This window comes from Asterias rubens, chromosome 21 (genome assembly GCF_902459465.1).
Source record: "Asterias rubens chromosome 21, eAstRub1.3, whole genome shotgun sequence".
Classification (NCBI taxonomy): Eukaryota; Metazoa; Echinodermata; class Asteroidea; order Forcipulatida; family Asteriidae; genus Asterias; species Asterias rubens.
The window spans coordinates 8,067,051-8,084,810 of NC_047082.1; the positions used below are offsets into that span (position 1 = coordinate 8,067,051).

Here is a 17,760-nt window from a genome sequence, read left to right on the forward strand (position 1 = left end):
TAACACCTTGCTAAGCACAGACAAATCTTGCTTAACAGAAACTGGAAAAAAAAAAAAAAATCCATAATTTTTGCATTGTTGCAATTTATGCCCCACTAAAAATGTGCTTTTTCTTCCAGTACGAGCTGATCCACTAATCAGAATCTTGAACTGGAGGGTGGTATAAAAAGCTATAACCTACTCCCCAGTTTTTATATTGCACACTGCGTATTGTGAGTGTCAATGCCTCACGCTCCTCGAATGGACAGTGCAAAAATTACATTCTAAACTTTGTGTGCCTGCATGCTGTTCGTAGTGAAATAATGTTCTGAAACGTTTAACTTTGCGCGTTGCACGTGAGATTGGAAGGTGTGATAACTTATAATGTCTATACCAAGGCTATATACAAAAAAATCAACAAAATAGGGAAACCCCCACATTAGGGCTGAATAGCTTAATTGGTTACTCCAGAGGTCAAAGGTTCATATCCTGCTCTCAGACATTTTTTGGTTTAACTCGGAATTATTTTCTGGAAAATTCTGATTTAGCTTACTTGGAGCAGAGATATTAAAGAAGCTATGTCAGATTTTTGGCCCCAAACATTAAAAAATTGATTTTTTTTGATTGAATGGTATTTCAAAGAGTATCACTTTATTTCACTGCTACTAATAATTGGCGGACTTTTTCGAGCAATGGCTCAAATGAAAGCTTGTAACTTTCTCGACCCCCATCAAATCGGCCAAAAATCTGACATAGCATCTTTAATAAAGAGGTGTCTTGAATGGAAGGCATGCTGCGACGGAGCCAAATCTCAAAACTTGCCCAAGATCGTCAGAGACGGAATAAACTTGTAGTTGTCTGCTCCGCAGCCGAAAGATGATGATGATGATGTCTTGAATGAAACTCAGCACACAGTATTGAAGCGGTGTTTCTCTGTCACCAATGTCAGTTTTACTAGCAGCTACTCTTAAACTCATCAAAGATGTAAGCTGGTATGTGGGCCTCTACGGACTGTGTAGGGATCAAGAATAAACATTGGATTTAGTGGAATGCTTAATTCAGACCTCGGCATAATTTCCTGAAAATGTTAGGCACAGAGATAGAAAACTATTACCAATAACTTTATTTAAAAAATGTATATTCAATTTGCAGTAACACCCTGTGTTCCTGAAGAAGATCAGAGCATACCTTTAAAAAAAAAAATTAGGCAAGTCGCCAGACACACAAGGCCTGAAGGCCACTTCAAGGTGTGGGCTGCAATTATTTTTGTCCAGAGGCCGTTGCCACCTACTCCTAGGGCTGAAACAGGGTTACCCCTTTCACAGTCCATACGAATGTAGGCTTGGGTATCATCAATTCGAAGCCTGAGTTGAGTTGTCAACCACCAGTTCTTTTAAGAAACACCACTACTCAAAAGAGATTTACACATGGTTCTGCAGCAAACCTCACCCAACCAGGCGTAAATATCTACTGAGCTGTAAAAATTTTGTTCTTTAAGAACTTGTCTTGCCATTTATTCTCCTGCTGCGAAGTTTCAAATCCTACTTATTTTGTAAATGATTTTTTAAATTGTAAGAATGGATCAATTATAGTGATATATGATTACAATATTTCAGAACTAAGTCTGAATTGAGTGTACCTGTCTTGACAAGCCTGCGTAGTGAGTGAAATCATCCAGGAATGCAAGAACGTTGATGACATCTGAGGGTAGGTCTGAAGCCTTGCCTCTGTTGATAAAAGATTGTGGAAACAACAACAAAATAAATATATTAATATATTATATCATTTAGATGCGATCAAGCATAATGAGTCCTTTTCAACTTGGGTCATTACAAATCTTTTTTTTTTAAAGAGCATTATCTGAGCTTTAATGCTGTTAAGACCAAATGTTTTTACCGCTTTGGGGTAAAATGATGTAAAAGTAGAAGTACCAAGAGATGTGAGAGAATGAAAATGAGAAAAAGGGGTTATGAGTTAAGTTATGGAAAGATTTGCGGTAACACCATGTAATGACTATCTCTAATGAGTTGGGTAGGTTCTGAAAAGAGTTAAGTTGTTTGTTGAATATATACATCTGCACATATTCATTCAATGATAACTTTAACCCCTGTTTTCAGAAAGGAAGTTGTCAATAAAAAAAAGATATATTCTGGGATTTAAGTTTACAAAAACATTGACAAACTGGCAAACCTACCCCGCTGCTGTACTCTCTACGGATGATCTGACATATTGCCCAAGCAGAGCTAGGAACTGATCTGTGTTCTCGGAGTGGAACTGTCGGAGTAGGGTCAATGTACCGACAACAAATGGTGGTCCGTCAATGGGATCTTTGGGGACTTTACAAATCATACTTCCTGTAAGATCACATACAAACAAAATAAATTCAGTATTTTGAAATTGTGTCTAGTTTATTCAGGCATGTTTGTTCCTTGAGGACAGGGGTTGACCTACATGTGGACACGGTGTAGGCTTTATTAGACATTATTAAAAAAGGCAGCATAACAAAAATACTGTCGTTATTGAGAGACTATGTCTTGTAATTTCCAGCTTTGGATTTAATAAAGTTCTATCTATCTATCTATCTTTGTATCTATCTACTCACCAACACTCTTGAGGTACTGGAATTTGGGAAGTTGCGACACAACAAACAGGAATGTGAAGAGAGCAAAATATGGAAGTCTCTTGGTAGTGATGTAGATCTGGAAAAGAAACATAGAATTTTGTCATTTCTGCTCTAAATCTTACAGATCTTTCATTGATATTGTTTATAAATGTTATGGTTACTACAGAAACGTTCAAGTGGCTGACTGGTTAAAAGCATCGGACTCAAGCTCTGGGTGGGTTCGGGTCCCTGCCGAGGCACTTGTGTCTTTTAAAATAAAAGCTTTGTCTTTCGGATTGGACACTATAGACGATGTGACCTCTGACGTCACTCGAAAACCATAACATGATTGGTGCGCATACCGACAGGCAAAACCTTTGTGTTTTGGCAGCCAGCTAAAAAGTGTATGCAATCTTACCATGACTGCGCGTCAAAGTGTTTTGTCAACAGAGGGCGGTTTGAATGAAAACATAGGTCACATCGTCTATAGCCGGCTAGCCGTAGCTCTTATGTACTAGGATTGAAAGTGGATTTCACAAAGAGTTAAGACTAATCTTATCTCAAGTTAGGACGAGTTACTGGTCCTAACTTAGGACTACTCTTAAGTTTTTAATAACTCCTATGACTCTTTGTGAAATCGACCCCAGAACACTTATCATGGACGAGTAGGCATTACCTGGGGAAACATCTAATAACAATATTTAGATGACATAGGGACAAATGTGAGAGAAGATCTGTTAATACAGAAGGTGGTGCTTTTGGGAACAGTGAGGATACTGAGACAGGCCCTTGAGATCTAAGGCTACGAGACGTAGCCCGACTCGAGGAGTTACTGGCACTAAGTAAAATCTGATCATTCTTTTGTATGCTGTGGTAAGATGAAATAATAATAAATGAAACAAGTGATTTTACCTTTGAGAGTGGATTGCTGAGACCGGCCGACTCTAAATAAGAAGCTAGTTCATACATGAGAGGATTGTCATCCTTAGGGTAGGGTCTACAAGGATCGTGGTAATGGGCCTCTACATCCGCCAGGAGACCGCTGAAAAATAAACATTTGAAACAAAAAATAGTGAATGGCCTGATGTTTCCAATCTGGCCGAGAAGGCTAATTGACACCATAATGCACATAATCAGGTGCGCTGGTGTAACCGAAGCAGTGAAGTGGAAAGAAATAAAGGCAGACAATTAAGAAAAACATTTTTTTAAAGATTGAAGCCGACACTTTTTAGACTTTTGACTAGAGCAGGACCTGAACCTGCAGCCTCTGAATAAACATGCATGTGCTCTAATAACTGAGCTATCTGGCCCTTATGTTAGCAGACTCCCTATTTTGTCAATATCTTTGTTCGGGGATGCCAGTCAGAAGCCATTCACCTGTTACTGCCATATAGCCAGGGATCACACCCTGGGAAGGGGCTGCAGAGGGATCACCCTAAGGGACGCAACTTCCTATTTATAATAAAGTAATAAACCACTTATAAAGACTTATAGGATGATGTGAACCAATTTGTCAGCAAGTCACTCATAACGTAATACTTTCTGCGAGTAAAAGAAACCGATAAGAGTTTTCTTAAAGAGTATGAGAGGATGAGCTTTTTTTAAAGGGGACTGGAAGACGTACTTATTCATGGTCTCCAGGGCACTGGCCAGGAACTTGGATTCAAACTTGCACGAGAAGTTCAGCTCGTTAGCGATCTGTCTGCGAAGCAGTTGCATCTGACCCAACTAAGAATAAGAAAGGAAAAAAACAAGTAGAAAAGATAAATTGGCAAGGCTTCAAGTAATTGCTTTGAAACAGCGCTTTCAATCAGGGAAAAACGAGCGGGGAAAGGGTCTTAAACAGTCGTTTACAGCTGGTAGGGTTTGGGGAGTGCCAGAAAGGACAGAGCCAAAGCCGTCGTCCTTAATCGCAGCGCCATGACCCAGAAAAGTCACCACCCTGCAAGGTGTCAAACGACTGTTTGTTTAGACTGAGTCACCACTCTTTTATTCCCAATCATAAATACCTTTTTGTTATAAACATTCAAAAACCTTTAAAAGTTTAGAACTAAAATGAAAGTTAAGGTCCACCTCTCGACTCTCCATTGAACTGCACCCCATATTGAGCGCTAAGTAGTTCCTAGTGAAAGTTTAGATCTTGCAGGCTAAATTTTAAAATAATTTCATCAAGTTGAAAACTTTTCGCTAGCCAAGCATGCGACCTACCAACTCAAATGGAGCCGGGAGATCTGATTAACCTTGAGAACACGGTTGAATCCATATGACTTACCTTGAGTACAAGGTTGATGAATGGAGTCCAAATCTTGCCTGCCTTTGTCACATAGTGGCTGTACACCTTACCAGGGTTACCTGTAATGATCGTCACAAATAAATACATTTGATTTCGTTCTTTTCTATCATCACTCTTTTCTTTCTTGAAAATATTTAAAACAAAATCTCTGGATGTAACTAAAGAAATGGGTTTGGTTAAAGCTATTCAGGATTGACATGTTTGATCTTTGAAAGTTAACAAAAGAATTTGACAAATTGTATAAATCTTGGGAGCCAATGCAATTTCATTAGTACTGGTGTAATATGGTGAGAACAAGGCAAGCAAGAAACGAGGCGAGCAGCAGAGTTTTGTCAGATTGGATTTTACTTACTAATCAAACCTCTCACAGGATTAAGTGTCTTCATTAAGGTGCCAAACATCTCCAGCCACATCTTATCTCTGAGTACGACACGTTCAATGATTGCCAGGAAGTTCTGCAGCTCTCTTACCATCATGAAGCATAACAACCTGTCTAGACCGGTTAGGCCACAGGTACCAATGCTTTGCTGCAATATCAACATAGGATAACAACTAGTAATGAATATAATTATAATAATAACAGACTTGTAATGCGTCCTGCGCAGTAAAACCAAAAACACAACGAAAGAAAACAACCATATATCAGTAATTTGAACAAAAACAGATTGAAAAATGTTGTGATTTTAACCCCATTAGTCAGTTTGTGGAGAAACAGACGATCTACAGAATGTCATATAGTTAAAGGCTGCTGTTACAGTAAGACGGGCAAGTTTATGCCCCAAAATTTTGAATCTGATTGTGTATTTGAGATTACTCTTCCTGCGTGGACATATTCGATTTTTGGGCTATAATCTCTAAAACACGACCACCATTTGAAAAGAAATTTTCAGATGTCAGTTTTATTGTGTACATCCACATTTGTATAGAATTTAAACAATTGAACGGTTAAAAAAAAAGTATATTTTGCCATTAATAAAGAAAACAAAACATTCCAGACCTACCCTGACTTTTGAGAAAACTTTGATATCTAAGACCTCTTGTTTCGTCTTGATGTCATACCAAGTTTTCATCTGGTCGATGTAGGAGGTAGACCTATCAACAAAAAATATATGAAATTCTTGAAACGGCAGTAAAAAATTGGCGAGCTGATGTCAAGAAGAAAAAATGAAAAATCCATTAACTTACAATTAAATTAATACTAATAGTGGCTTCTCAAAAAGTGCAAAATTTCTGTCACTCAGTGACGCTTCATTATTTTCCTGCAAGGTATTGCGGAGCAACATTTTTCAAGGATGAGACCTATTCCTCTTACATAGTACCATGTAAGGGTTTACAAGGTGCTGTGGCGCAACATGCAGCCAATCAAGCCAGGAACACCGGGCATCCCTTCTCTTTTCGATAAGTGCATTTCGATAAGTGCACTGGGTTATTTTACTTGCATTATAAAACACGCAGGACCAACGGCATTATGTCCCATCTGAAGGCACACCAATAATGGTTAAGTATCTTGCTTGAAAATACAGGTGTCACAAGTGTCCGTTCGGCCACGACTCGCCACAAATTAATAATTTCTTTACCTTGGATCTGTAATGCGTAGAATCTCTCTGACCATTCTACCCATGAAGTTAATGGAACCGTCTACGGGTTGGAACTTTGGGATCGGGATTGTTGGTGACTGATAGATACTTTGCCAGTCATGCACCTTGACAAAATAACAGGATTAGCGAAAATTAGGATTCTACATAAAAATATCCGCAATTCAGCCTTTGGCCGCCATGGAATATTTTCAATGATTAAACCATTAAAGAATAAATGAATTAATGAATTTTTTTTAGGGGGAACTCAATTAGTATTTTGAATGTTCACATTTTCTTTTGTTGGAGCGAATGACCTTGTAAGACAATTTACTCATGTGCTACTAAAGTGGCTTGCACTGAAAAAGGTTGCCTATAAGCATTAAAACTTGCTAAGCACAGAAAAATCTTGCTTAACAGAAACTGGTTACCAACCAAAATTCAATAAGGTTCACATTGTTGCAACTGGTGCCCCACTCAGTTTTGTGCTTGGCAAAGAAATTTGACCAGCAGTATTTTCTGCTTTTAAGCATTGGCTCTTAGGCTCATGACCTATGACCTTTGACCTTCACCTTTGTCCTGAGGAAGCTATTGCATTCTTGCTCCATGTTGTAGTTGATAATACGAGAAACTTCTTCCTGCCAGATCTTCAAACCATGGATATTGACGTAATCTTGGATATACTCAAAGGAGCGAACAAAGCCGTCCATCTTGGCTCCAAGGGTGTCAAGCCGACCCATCAACTCACTGGTCTGTAAAAAGAAACATCTTAATCTGAATCTGAATCTGAATTATAGTCGGCAATGCATCCCGATGGAAAAATTACATCAATTTCTAAAGAAGATAATGAAGAAATGACTCGGGAGAAAAACCCATCTAGGGAAACCCACACTACCAGGTAAGTACTAAAAAATCTAAAATCAAAACCCCAAAAGAGGAAGTCTCAAATGCTTGTTTACAGTTTATAGATACCTTTGCCTTTGGATTGAACATGATCCCATTGTGCAGGGCCCCAGCGACTTGTTGGACAAGCTCCTTCCGTATACCATCTTCAAGGAGTTGTTTGGGGTCCACTTTGATTATACCCACTAAGGTAGTCTTCATCAACAAGATTCCTTCGGTGAAGACCGAAATGGAATGGGTCAGTCTTGCAACCTGTAAGAAATAATAGAAAATCAAGAAAAGGCTGAGGATTTCAAACTTTTTATGGTACATGTAGGAGTATAATTTGGCTGGTAACATTATTCTTGTAAGCCAATTTATGTTTCGCTTAGTAACTTTTTGTGCTTATGTAGCACCATGAAGTTGGGCCCCCCTGGCAACTCACATCATATCTCATGTCTAGCTGGGCGTAATCTCGCAGTTTCTCCTTCTCTAGTCTGGTGGGTACCTCCTTAATATGATGTGTCTGAAGCTGTATGATTTGAGACAGGAGACTAAACATAGTCTGAGGGATGATCTGTAGAACCTTGCGGACGTAGGAGACCAACTCGCTGGAGTAGTATTGTGAGACGCTGATCAAGTCGGGTGAGTTGGCTTGGTTGATACGAATCAGAGGCAAGTCGAGAGCTGAGGCAAGCTACAACAATAATTATTTGTGTTATTGGTTTATTAAAAAACATTTAAACTTCGCAGCCAAAAGCTGGATTATGTTTACAAAAAAAAACCCAGAGTGTTTTGTAAAACTGATTAAAAAAAATTTGAGAAAATCATTGAGAAATACAAAATAAAATTATAAACACAAATTATAATGGTATTGGCTTGGGCCAATGACTATAACAAAAAAATAATAGAATACTGTCCACTAAACAGGCATAATATTCCTCCTGCTTTACTCTGACTACGCTTCTTGTTTACAAGTGAAAAACAATTCAGAAACACAATAAACAATTGCACTAAGAGCAAGGCAGCAAGAGGCAAGTAACTATGTAAATAGCAATTGCACCAAAAACAATTCATGAAGTAGATGATCATTTAATAACAACAATTACATATTAGTGCCCTGGACCCAATTTCATAGAGCTGCTAAGCACAAAAATTTGCTGAGCATGAAATTTCTTCCTTGATAATAACAGGTTTACCAACAACATTTCCATGTGATTACAAGCACTATGTAACAACTGGAAATTTGGCTGGTAATCCTGTTTTATCGGGGAAGAAATTTCATGCTTAGCAAATTGTTGTGCTTAGCAGCTCTATAAAATTGGGCCCTGGTCATTGGGCTAAAAACATCCCTATAATTTATTTCAGCTCCCTGGGGAGCTTCCTGAGCCCTAGGCCCTGAGAACTGAGCCTGAAAAGGCTTCTTTCAAACACAACATCAATTTTACCCTCGCATGTACCCATTTGTAGAAAAAGCATTGGATGTGACTAGGCAGGGCATGATCAGTAAAAGAAAATTTGGGTTAGGGTTTTAGACCTTTTTTTGAGTTTATAGTCTGGTAACTGGTCTTCTTTGCATTTTACCTTTAGGAATGTAGCTCTTAGTTTGGTGACAAGGGAAGGGTTACTCTTAATGCCTTGCTGCATATAGGGTGTGTATCTGCAAATAAATGTATTAAGTTGCAATTTACAATTAGTAAGAATAATCCCAATAAGTTTGAATAAACCAATCAAATGTGTGGGCGATTCATGCACGAGTGGACAAGTGCACAACACACGGGACCAAAAGCTTTACGTCCCATCTGAAGGATGCAGCAATAATGGTTGTTGGACTTGCTTAATGAGGCAAGTGCCAAGACCATGACTCAAACCCAAGACTCTGCTGAACAGAAAGACAAGAGCTTTTAAAAACAAAAAGTATGCAAGTCGTCAGACACACAAGGCCTGAAGCCCACTTCAAAGTGAGGGTTACAATTATTTTTTTCCAGGGCCGTTGCCACCTACTCCTAGGGCTGAAACAGGGTTACCCCCTTTACAGTCCCTAAGGATGTAGGCATGGGTATCATCCACTAGGAGCCACCTACTCCTAGGGCTGAAACAGGGTTAACCCCTTTACAGTCCCTAAGGATGTAGGCATGGGTATCATCCACTAGGAGCCACCTACTCCTAGGGCTGAAACAGGGTTACCCCCTTTACAGTCCCTAAGGATGTAGGCATGGGTATCATCCACTAGGAGCCACCTACTCCTAGGGCTGAAACAGGGTTAACCCCTTTACAGTCCCTAAGGATGTAGGCATGGGTATCATCCACTAGGAGCCACCTACTCCTAGGGCTGAAACAGGGTTAACCCCTTAACAGTCAATATGGATGTAGGCTTGGGTATCATCAGTCCGAAGCCTGGCCGGTAGAGCAGAAAGCTCTACCTCCCCAATTTTACGTAGCAAGTGTCATGAAAGGGACTCATACCCACACTCTGCTGATCAAACACCAGAGCTTGAGTCTGGGGCACTTACCCACTCGGCCATGACATGCCATTAACTTTGGACCAACAATTGGCCATAATTTCTCTGTGATTTGACTTCCTTGTGAGAAGCTAAGAATTCAGGACATTGAACTGCTTCATATCTATACACTGAAGAACAAAGTAATGCCTCAAATGAACCAGCTATTTAAATTAAAGGTCTTCAACATCAGTAGTTTTCAATGGCTTGTCCTGGTAAAAACAAACCAACTCTTGCTTTATAGTTAAATCAGTAGTGAAATAGAAGACTTTGGCCAGCTGGGTATTTCAATTTTTTTTTTGGAACTTAATTTCGATTTTCAGTTTTTTTTTTTTAACATTATACATTGTTAAACATTGTCTATTCTGAATGTCCCCTGAAATGCTACATACGTGTCAATAAGCTCCCAGGCGTACGATAGATCTGCAACTATTTGCATGGTGATTAAGACTTCCTCCTTGATGTTAATGGTCCGTATCATCTGATGAAGAAACTTGCGAGTATCCAGGAGAAACTGCCGAACTTGTAGATTGCTCTCAAGCTGGTGGAATTCTTGGACCTAGACCAAGCAAATATTCAGACTAACATGAATGTTGGAACAAACTTCCACAATACATCAGAGATACCACCTCACTGCGTACATTCAAGACACTCCTGAAAGCTCACCTGTTTCAGGAGGTGTATCATAAATAACAAGTAAAAAAGCGCCTGGCCTGCACGAGTGCTATTCTATTTGTCATGCGCATTTACCATGTGCGTGAATACTCGCGTGCCCGCTTGGTAATAACAAAAAAAGCACCTGGCATGTGATGATGAATGGACCAGTAAGAACTCCACCCACGGTCATGAATATGTATGAGGTATAGTAATGTCTTTTGTTATTTGATACTGTGGAAAATAAATGAACCTTGAACTTTGACCTTAAACAAATAGTTGTTTACCTCTTCAAGAGCTTGTATGAGTTGTATAATCTTACGTCCTGCGGCAGTGGAATCGTCATAGTTGAGGGATGTTATCTGTTTAGCCATCTCACTGAACCAAGCTTGAAGATTATCTGGTACATAAATTATGAAAACAAATTAAAAACAATCAGGCATGTGAGTAACTATCCATGAAAAAAAAGAGGAAAGGAAAAACCGGGCAAGAAAAAAAGAGGAAAAGTTCATATATCTTTACTTTTGTACACAGAAATGGAAAAAAAAAGAGGAAAATCAAAACCCCAAACGAGGAAATCAGCCGAAAAAAGGAAGTCTCACATGCCAGAATAAAAGTCTGCTAGGGTCGAAATGCTAGGCCATTAGCAATCTTTGCCAAAATCAGTTTTATAAGACATATATTACCATTTCTTGTAACTCGTGTAAGAGGCTTAGTTCCTGAGAAGACTTCACCAAGCTCGGTCATTCTGTCCACACTCTCTTGTTTATACATCTCCCATTTCTTCTGCTTCTCAGAAAGCATCTTCTTAAACATCTGAATAGAAAGCAAACACGTTACTTAATGAAAGCTGTCGCTACTCAAACATAACATCTGTGTCAAACTCGTCCGATCCAACGCAACGTGTCCCTTTAAGTTTTACTGTCGGCTTCATTTTACCACTTTGGAAACTTTTAGAACGGATTTCAACATTTGTTCACCAATTAACTGTAAGTTGCTTCGTATGACATGACCCTAAGTTGCAGATTGAGAGAGCAGGAGAAAAGAGAGAAAGGAGGATGTTTTTAGTTGAAACAACAAACCTCTTTAAGTTTGAACTCAAACTGCGCAGAGTCCAGGAGAAGTTCAAAGAGAGTACGAGGGCTGTACTTGGATTCCTGGACCATTATCTCTTTCATCTGACGAAGCTTCTTATTAGCATCCCAGGCTTACGGAAGAAGAGATAAATAAGAAGGGTTGGTGAGAGGTAAGTAGGTAGATGCCAAATTCACAATTGTGGTCCAGTGGTTAGACTACAGGGTTTGCAATCACAAGGTTGTGGGTTTGAATCCTACCAAGCTAACCGCTGATTTCACAATGACTAGAATAAGTAATGTCTAGCTACTTAGGCACTATTTCTTGATTTGTACAATTCATAATCCTAGACATTAAACCAATGTTTGTACGAGAGAGATTGGCTGTAGCCAGCTTGGTGTTTATATCCCCTTGTGGGAGTTTCCCAAGATCCCTGGATGGGTAGATCATCAAAATATTAAGAAATTATAAACACACAAGAAAGGGGGCATGGTTCCTTTCCTTGAACAGTGATGGGGGTTTCTCCAAAAGGTTACAGGTTACTTCTGGCATGATTTCAATACCTTTACCTGCCAGTAATTGTCCATTGGATCGTACACTTTATCAAGAGAAAACGCTGGGAAGAAATGGCGCGGTAAGATCGACCACACCTAGGAATGAGGTGGGGGGTTTCCCCTTTAATACTTACGTCCATCTGCAGTATGAAGCATTAACCATCTGAGGTTGACGTTACATTCTCTAAGACAGTTCATGAGTTTAGGAATGCTATCTAAGACAAACTCCTCAGTCAGTGTTCCTTCAGTCAGGTATTGACGCAGGAGTTTAATGAGCTCCCCAACTCTGTGATTGTGTTTCACTGCCTGCAGATGACAAATCAGTCAAGTCTTTCAAAATCCAGAATTCATAACATTCTTATGAACATGCCCTCTGCTTTATTTATGAACTCTAACTGTAAGTTGGTACTACTAGCTTCTTGTTCACTTGAGTAAGGTTAAAAAAAAATCTTTAAAAAAACATTAATGAATTCATGAGAAAAGTGTTTACCAGCGACTTGACGTTGATCAGATCCAGGGTGTTATTTAGAGCCGTCTTAGCTGCCTTGTAGGGTTCCCACATATCAGCTAAGTTGACTACTATTCCCATGTATACACTGATCATCTGCAAAGATATTATAATATTAGATATTACAATATCATATACTATATTATATTATTACTATACTTCATACATATTCATGACCGAGAGTCAAGTTCTCATTGGTCCATTCATTACCACGTGCCCACCTAATTTTCTTGCTAACCTGTGAAACACACTTAGCAAATTGTTCTGCTACAGTAAGCATGGAAATTTGCTTGTAATACCAATAAGCAGCGTTATGAAATTGGGCCCCTACGATTCGACCCTTGCAGAGTCTTTTCCGAAAGCTAAAAAGAAAAGATAGTTAGTGGCCTGATGTTTCGACCCTCGCAGAGTCTATCCCGAAGGCTTATAGGAAAACAAATTCAAAGATTCAAAGGACTCACCCAATTATCCGGGAAATGTTTGTCGACAATCTCTCTCATCTTGGCCTGTTGATTCTGTAGAATATCCGGTGAGAAGTACAGAATGATGTACAGCATGGCGGCTTGTGTAGCTAAGGCGGTACTACGATGTTCCGGCAATGGGTAGGCTGAGATCTAAAGGGAAGTAAGGATCAATGAGATAATAATCAATTCAATTCAATAATTTATTTGTCCATTAAAAAGAGGAAAAAAATTAAAATTTACATGTCAAAACATTGATAAAAAGCTCACTACGTCTCAATGCGCTTTTACATTAGTTCCCTTGAAGGGAATATCATCTTAAACAGACAAAACAAATACACCTTACTGGACCACAGTGATCAATGTCACTGTTGATAAGACGTAGTCCAGATATGACGCCAAATAGTTTTTTTTTCACAGGAGTTGAACACAGCTTACAAATCGCATTTGCAGAAAGTATGAACTGACCTTTAATAAAACAACAAGCTCCAAAACTAAACAAAACCAACGAGTAACTGACCTGATTGTAGATGTCGTCTGACCTTAGCCTTGCAATCACCATCTCAATAAAGTTGGATGAAATTGGAATACGCCTGCATAGGAAAATACAGAGGAATCAATGGTGAGATGTATAGCACCAAAATATTGGTAGCCCTGGGGTGTGCGCAGGAATGATCTTAATAGGTTACCTCATTTAAATAAGAACATACCAATGAATTTTCATTTTTCATTTTATTTTGGAATACTTACTTGAAATAGTTTTCAGGATAGTTAGCAGGTCGCCTCGACCCAGAGGTTGTAAACAGTCCAGTCGATCGTAACAATTTGCAGACATCATCCATATTGGAGTCCACAGAAGCCTGGGCAGCACTGTGAAGAAAAGTGTTAGTGGTCAGTTGGAAACGAGATTTATTTAAGCACAAATGTAATAGCAGTTTGAAAGACACTTCTAGGAGATCATCGTAAGCTCTGAATGAAGAGGGACTCCAGGTCAAAATTAGCAAAATGTTAGTGGTCAGTGGAACAAGATTCCTTCTGAGCACAAAAATATTAGCAGGTCGAAAGACACTTCTAGGAGATCATCATAAACTACGATTGAAGAACGGCTCCAAGGTCAAAATCAGTTTTTGCGATGTACTCATTTCCCAAGAAATAGAGTCTCTCATCTAACGTTAAAACTGTGTGAAATATCATTTTATTTGGTATCATTTCCGAACAAAGTTTGAATCATGACGTTATCAGACATAAACAAAAAAAATGAGTCTGTACATTCCAAAGAGGAATGTTTTTGTGCCAATCAAAAAGTCAAATAGGTTTTCTTTTAATTGTTCAGCGCCCAAGAGCATGTTTACATGGATAGGCGCTATATAAATTTCCATTATTATTATTATTATTGTCATAAATACAAACCTGTATCTGTGGTAGGAGACGAGCATTCTTTCTCTGACTGTTCCTTCAATCCTCATATCAACCACTAGGAGCATTACACCATACAAGTATAGAGATTCACACTGTACAAAAAACCACCAGAATCAACATAAGGGTTTTTCTCAAAAACTGTTGGGCGTTCTTGAAAAAAATTTGGGAAGTTAAGCCTAGGAACGCCAAGTTTGAAACAAAATCTCAGAATGTTTCTCTATGTTTATATTTGGTTGTAACAGCACTTCTGTGCAATCTGCTGCATTCTTAAGTGTTTTTTTCATTTTTTTTTTTTTGGGGGGTGGGGGGGTGAATTTGATCTGAAGTATTCAATCACAATAGAACGCCAGAGTTGTCCAGTTGAAAGATTACTGGTTGGATGCTAAAACATTAGCCTAGGGCCTGCGTTAATTTTGAGCCCTGTAAACAATATGGTGTATTTTACATTCAAAGGGTCTGGCAGCAAAAAGTCTGGCTGGTCACACTTATCACACTATTTTATTCCCCGGGGTTTGCCCCTGGGAACAACGGCCGGCATTTTCACAGTATGATCAAAGTGCTTTACCCTCGGTCTGCCCCTGGTCTACCCCAGCAAATGGGCATACCCCTTGGATAGCCACCCCTGCTCTGGAGTAGGGGTTAAACCCTAACGGCCGGCCTTTTCACAGTATGATCACTTTACCTTCGGTCTGCCCCTGGTCTACCCCACAAATGGGCATACCCCTGGGGATTAACCACCCCTGCTCTGGAGTAGGGGTTAAACCCTGGGGTATTCAGGGAAATGTGCAACCAGAACCTCAAGGAATAGGGTAGTGTGAAAGTACGCCGGGGTCACCGTAAGGTAACAAAAATCCAAGGGCCTCCCGGGCTCTCCATTGGAATAAGAGGTACAATGTGAAAAGGGCTAATATTTCCAGGATTTACAAAATCCTGTACCTTTGAGATTTGACAACAACCTAATAATGTCTCACCAGAAGTTGTTTTCCATCTTCATTTAGGAGCACCGTCTCAAGTGTTTGCTGGATGTATACCCCTTCATCAAGATCTTCAAGAAATCTAAACGTTTATTAAATCACATTAAATTTTACTCCAGTAGCTTACGTCCCATCCGAAGGACGAAGCATTGGTTAAGTGTCTTGCCTACGGCTGGGGATTCAAACCCACACTCTGCTGATCAGAAACACCAGAGTTTGAGTTTAGCACTCTAATGAGTCTACCAAAATTGCTTTGTCCTTTGGATGGGACAAAAATCCGAAGGTCATGTGGGACTATATGCGTACTTGAATATAAAAGAACCCAGTTCTAACAATTTTTGTAAAAGAGTAGAGGTTAACCTCGGTGTTCCTGCTTCACGAAGCAAGCACCCTTGTTTAGGTGTCCTTGGGAACGCGAGCTACAGTGATGAAGTTCACTAATGAGGCATCCTTTGTTTCTTTACCAGAAGTATACAATTGCGAGAGTTATATTAAATGTAAATCTAAAAGTGTTCACCTGTTAAGATCTGTGATATATTTATGAATACTCTCAAAGGCGAGATAGAAACGTCGTAAAATCTCGATGTGATTCTCCCTGAAAGCTTCATCTAGATCTTGAAGATCCTGCATTCATAAAATTTCAAACAAGAGAAGTATTTCAGAAGCTTTATAATAAACCAGAGATTATAACAATTGATGCATCGAATTATAGGTTTAATTCAACAATATAAAACAAAACATCAACAATGTAAAATAATTGAAGCAATTAATTAAAAGACTTACAGGTCTGGAATCAATCTTGTTGTCGTAATATTCCGATCCCTTGAAGTAGTTGAAATCAAAGAGAATATCTCCATACTTCATCTGGTCAAACTTATTGTCTAGTTTGAAGACTGGAGGAATGAAATCTGCAAGTCGGAGCAGCTCGGCAATGATTGCGTTACCCCTTGAGACCAACTTGAGAAGGGTTTGCCCACATAGATTGTTGTCTGCCAAGAAGTCAGCCATGATGACTCACAGGTCGACTGTTGCGACAGTCCGATATAAAAGAGAATGCCTTTATCGAGAAAAACAAAACAAAAAACTTAATAACCTGCCATTATTTCAAAAAAGTTTAATAACAACGTCTTGAATGTTCATTTAAGATGGGTAGGGTCTACTCCTTAAACTATGAGGTTCCGTTCTGCTATCGTTCCGCTTTCGTACCACTATTGTTATGGGAGACGATAGCGGAACGTAATCTCATAGTTCTAGCCTAAGAGTAGTTAGGGTCATGGAAATTGCACGACCAAAACCCTGCAAAGTCTGAAACGTTCATTTAAGATGAAGTCACGATACTCTTTTCTTTGAACATTTACAAATATCTTTTTTGATAGAAAGCATAATAAAGTAGGAAAAACTGTAATTGAACTTGTCTGTTTTGCAAAATAATATTTTAATTCGTGCTCGAGCTCAGCCTCAGGTTTCGTTTCAAGACGGGTTTGCGGACATTCATGTATTAAATATATTTTACCTTTGTGTATTGATTTTTGGGGTACTGTTTTTTAAAGTGAGTTTTCAACAACCGTGTTTGTTCATATTAGTATATGGTAAACATGATGATGCTCATTTTACCTGTTTACTTTTTTTGTTTGTAGCAAACAAACAGTGAAAAAGTCAAAGAACAAAGTTTCCCAGTTTCTCTAACAACATGCCTAAAAATACAAGGTATGGATCTTTATTAATATTATCAAGCATATATAAAGCCAAAAAGGCACATGCTTTTTGGCAACATTGGTCTAAAACTAGAAGTAAGTCATGTATTTAGACATACATATGATATAGACATCCGTTAGTAAATTAAGTGGGTATTTGTAAAATTTAAGAAAAAAATGGCAACTCCCCTTTTTGGTAAGAGGCTTTTCGTGTCCGTTTATTTGGACTCTGGAATACAAAAATAACATTAAACTTTGACATATACCATCTCTCAAACTTCAATGACCAATTTGATGAAAACTTACCTTCAAGGATAAAATATTTACCGGTTTATTCACAATAAAATGAACAGAAGAATACTACATCTTCACACGCATAGAAGTTGCACTATTACTTGGTAGCTAGGTACCGTGTATGGGATTCATTGACAGTAGGCAAATAGAGTCTAGGAACCATACATGGTCATGTGCTTTCGATGACCCCGAATATAGGTCAAGGTCAAAGTGGTATAAAAGGCCCTTTTGTGGGTGGGAAAGGGGGGTTGAGGGGAGTTTCTTTTAACAAGAACTGTCAATTTGAATTTGCATGTT

General features: G+C 38.9%; 1 protein-coding gene across 1 annotated transcript; it reads right to left on the minus strand.

Annotated features, from left to right (window-relative positions):
• Positions 1-902: 902 nt before the first annotated feature.
• Positions 903-17,563, minus strand: LOC117304664 (WASH complex subunit 5-like). Its single transcript, XM_033789225.1, has 28 exons — positions 17,476-17,563; positions 16,259-16,532; positions 15,993-16,099; positions 15,473-15,557; positions 14,493-14,593; positions 13,833-13,952; positions 13,603-13,675; positions 13,083-13,235; positions 12,604-12,717; positions 12,248-12,419; positions 11,568-11,692; positions 11,172-11,301; positions 10,773-10,885; positions 10,224-10,390; positions 8,915-8,990; positions 7,776-8,027; positions 7,421-7,603; positions 7,021-7,200; positions 6,452-6,576; positions 5,876-5,966; positions 5,227-5,401; positions 4,854-4,933; positions 4,206-4,309; positions 3,494-3,623; positions 2,582-2,678; positions 2,174-2,333; positions 1,619-1,706; positions 903-990 (listed from the first exon to the last, which is right to left on the minus strand). Exons 2-28 carry the CDS (start codon positions 16,481-16,483, stop codon positions 934-936), a joined length of 3,483 nt encoding a protein of 1,160 aa, XP_033645116.1. The 5' UTR covers positions 16,484-16,532; positions 17,476-17,563; the 3' UTR covers positions 903-933.
• Between the last annotated feature and the right edge of the window lie 197 nt (positions 17,564-17,760).

Excerpts from the sequence above, each read along its gene's own strand:
- LOC117304664 (XM_033789225.1), bottom strand. The coding sequence starts at position 16,483 with ATGGCTGACTTCTTGGCAGACAACAATCTATGTGGGCAAACCCTTCTC. Across the intron at positions 2,679-3,493 it reads TCAGCAATCCACTCTCAAAG|ATCTACATCACTACCAAGAG; the intron begins GTAAAATCACTT and ends TTTCTTTTCCAG. Across the intron at positions 2,334-2,581 it reads CCAGTACCTCAAGAGTGTTG|GAAGTATGATTTGTAAAGTC; the intron begins GTGAGTAGATAG and ends GTGATCTTACAG.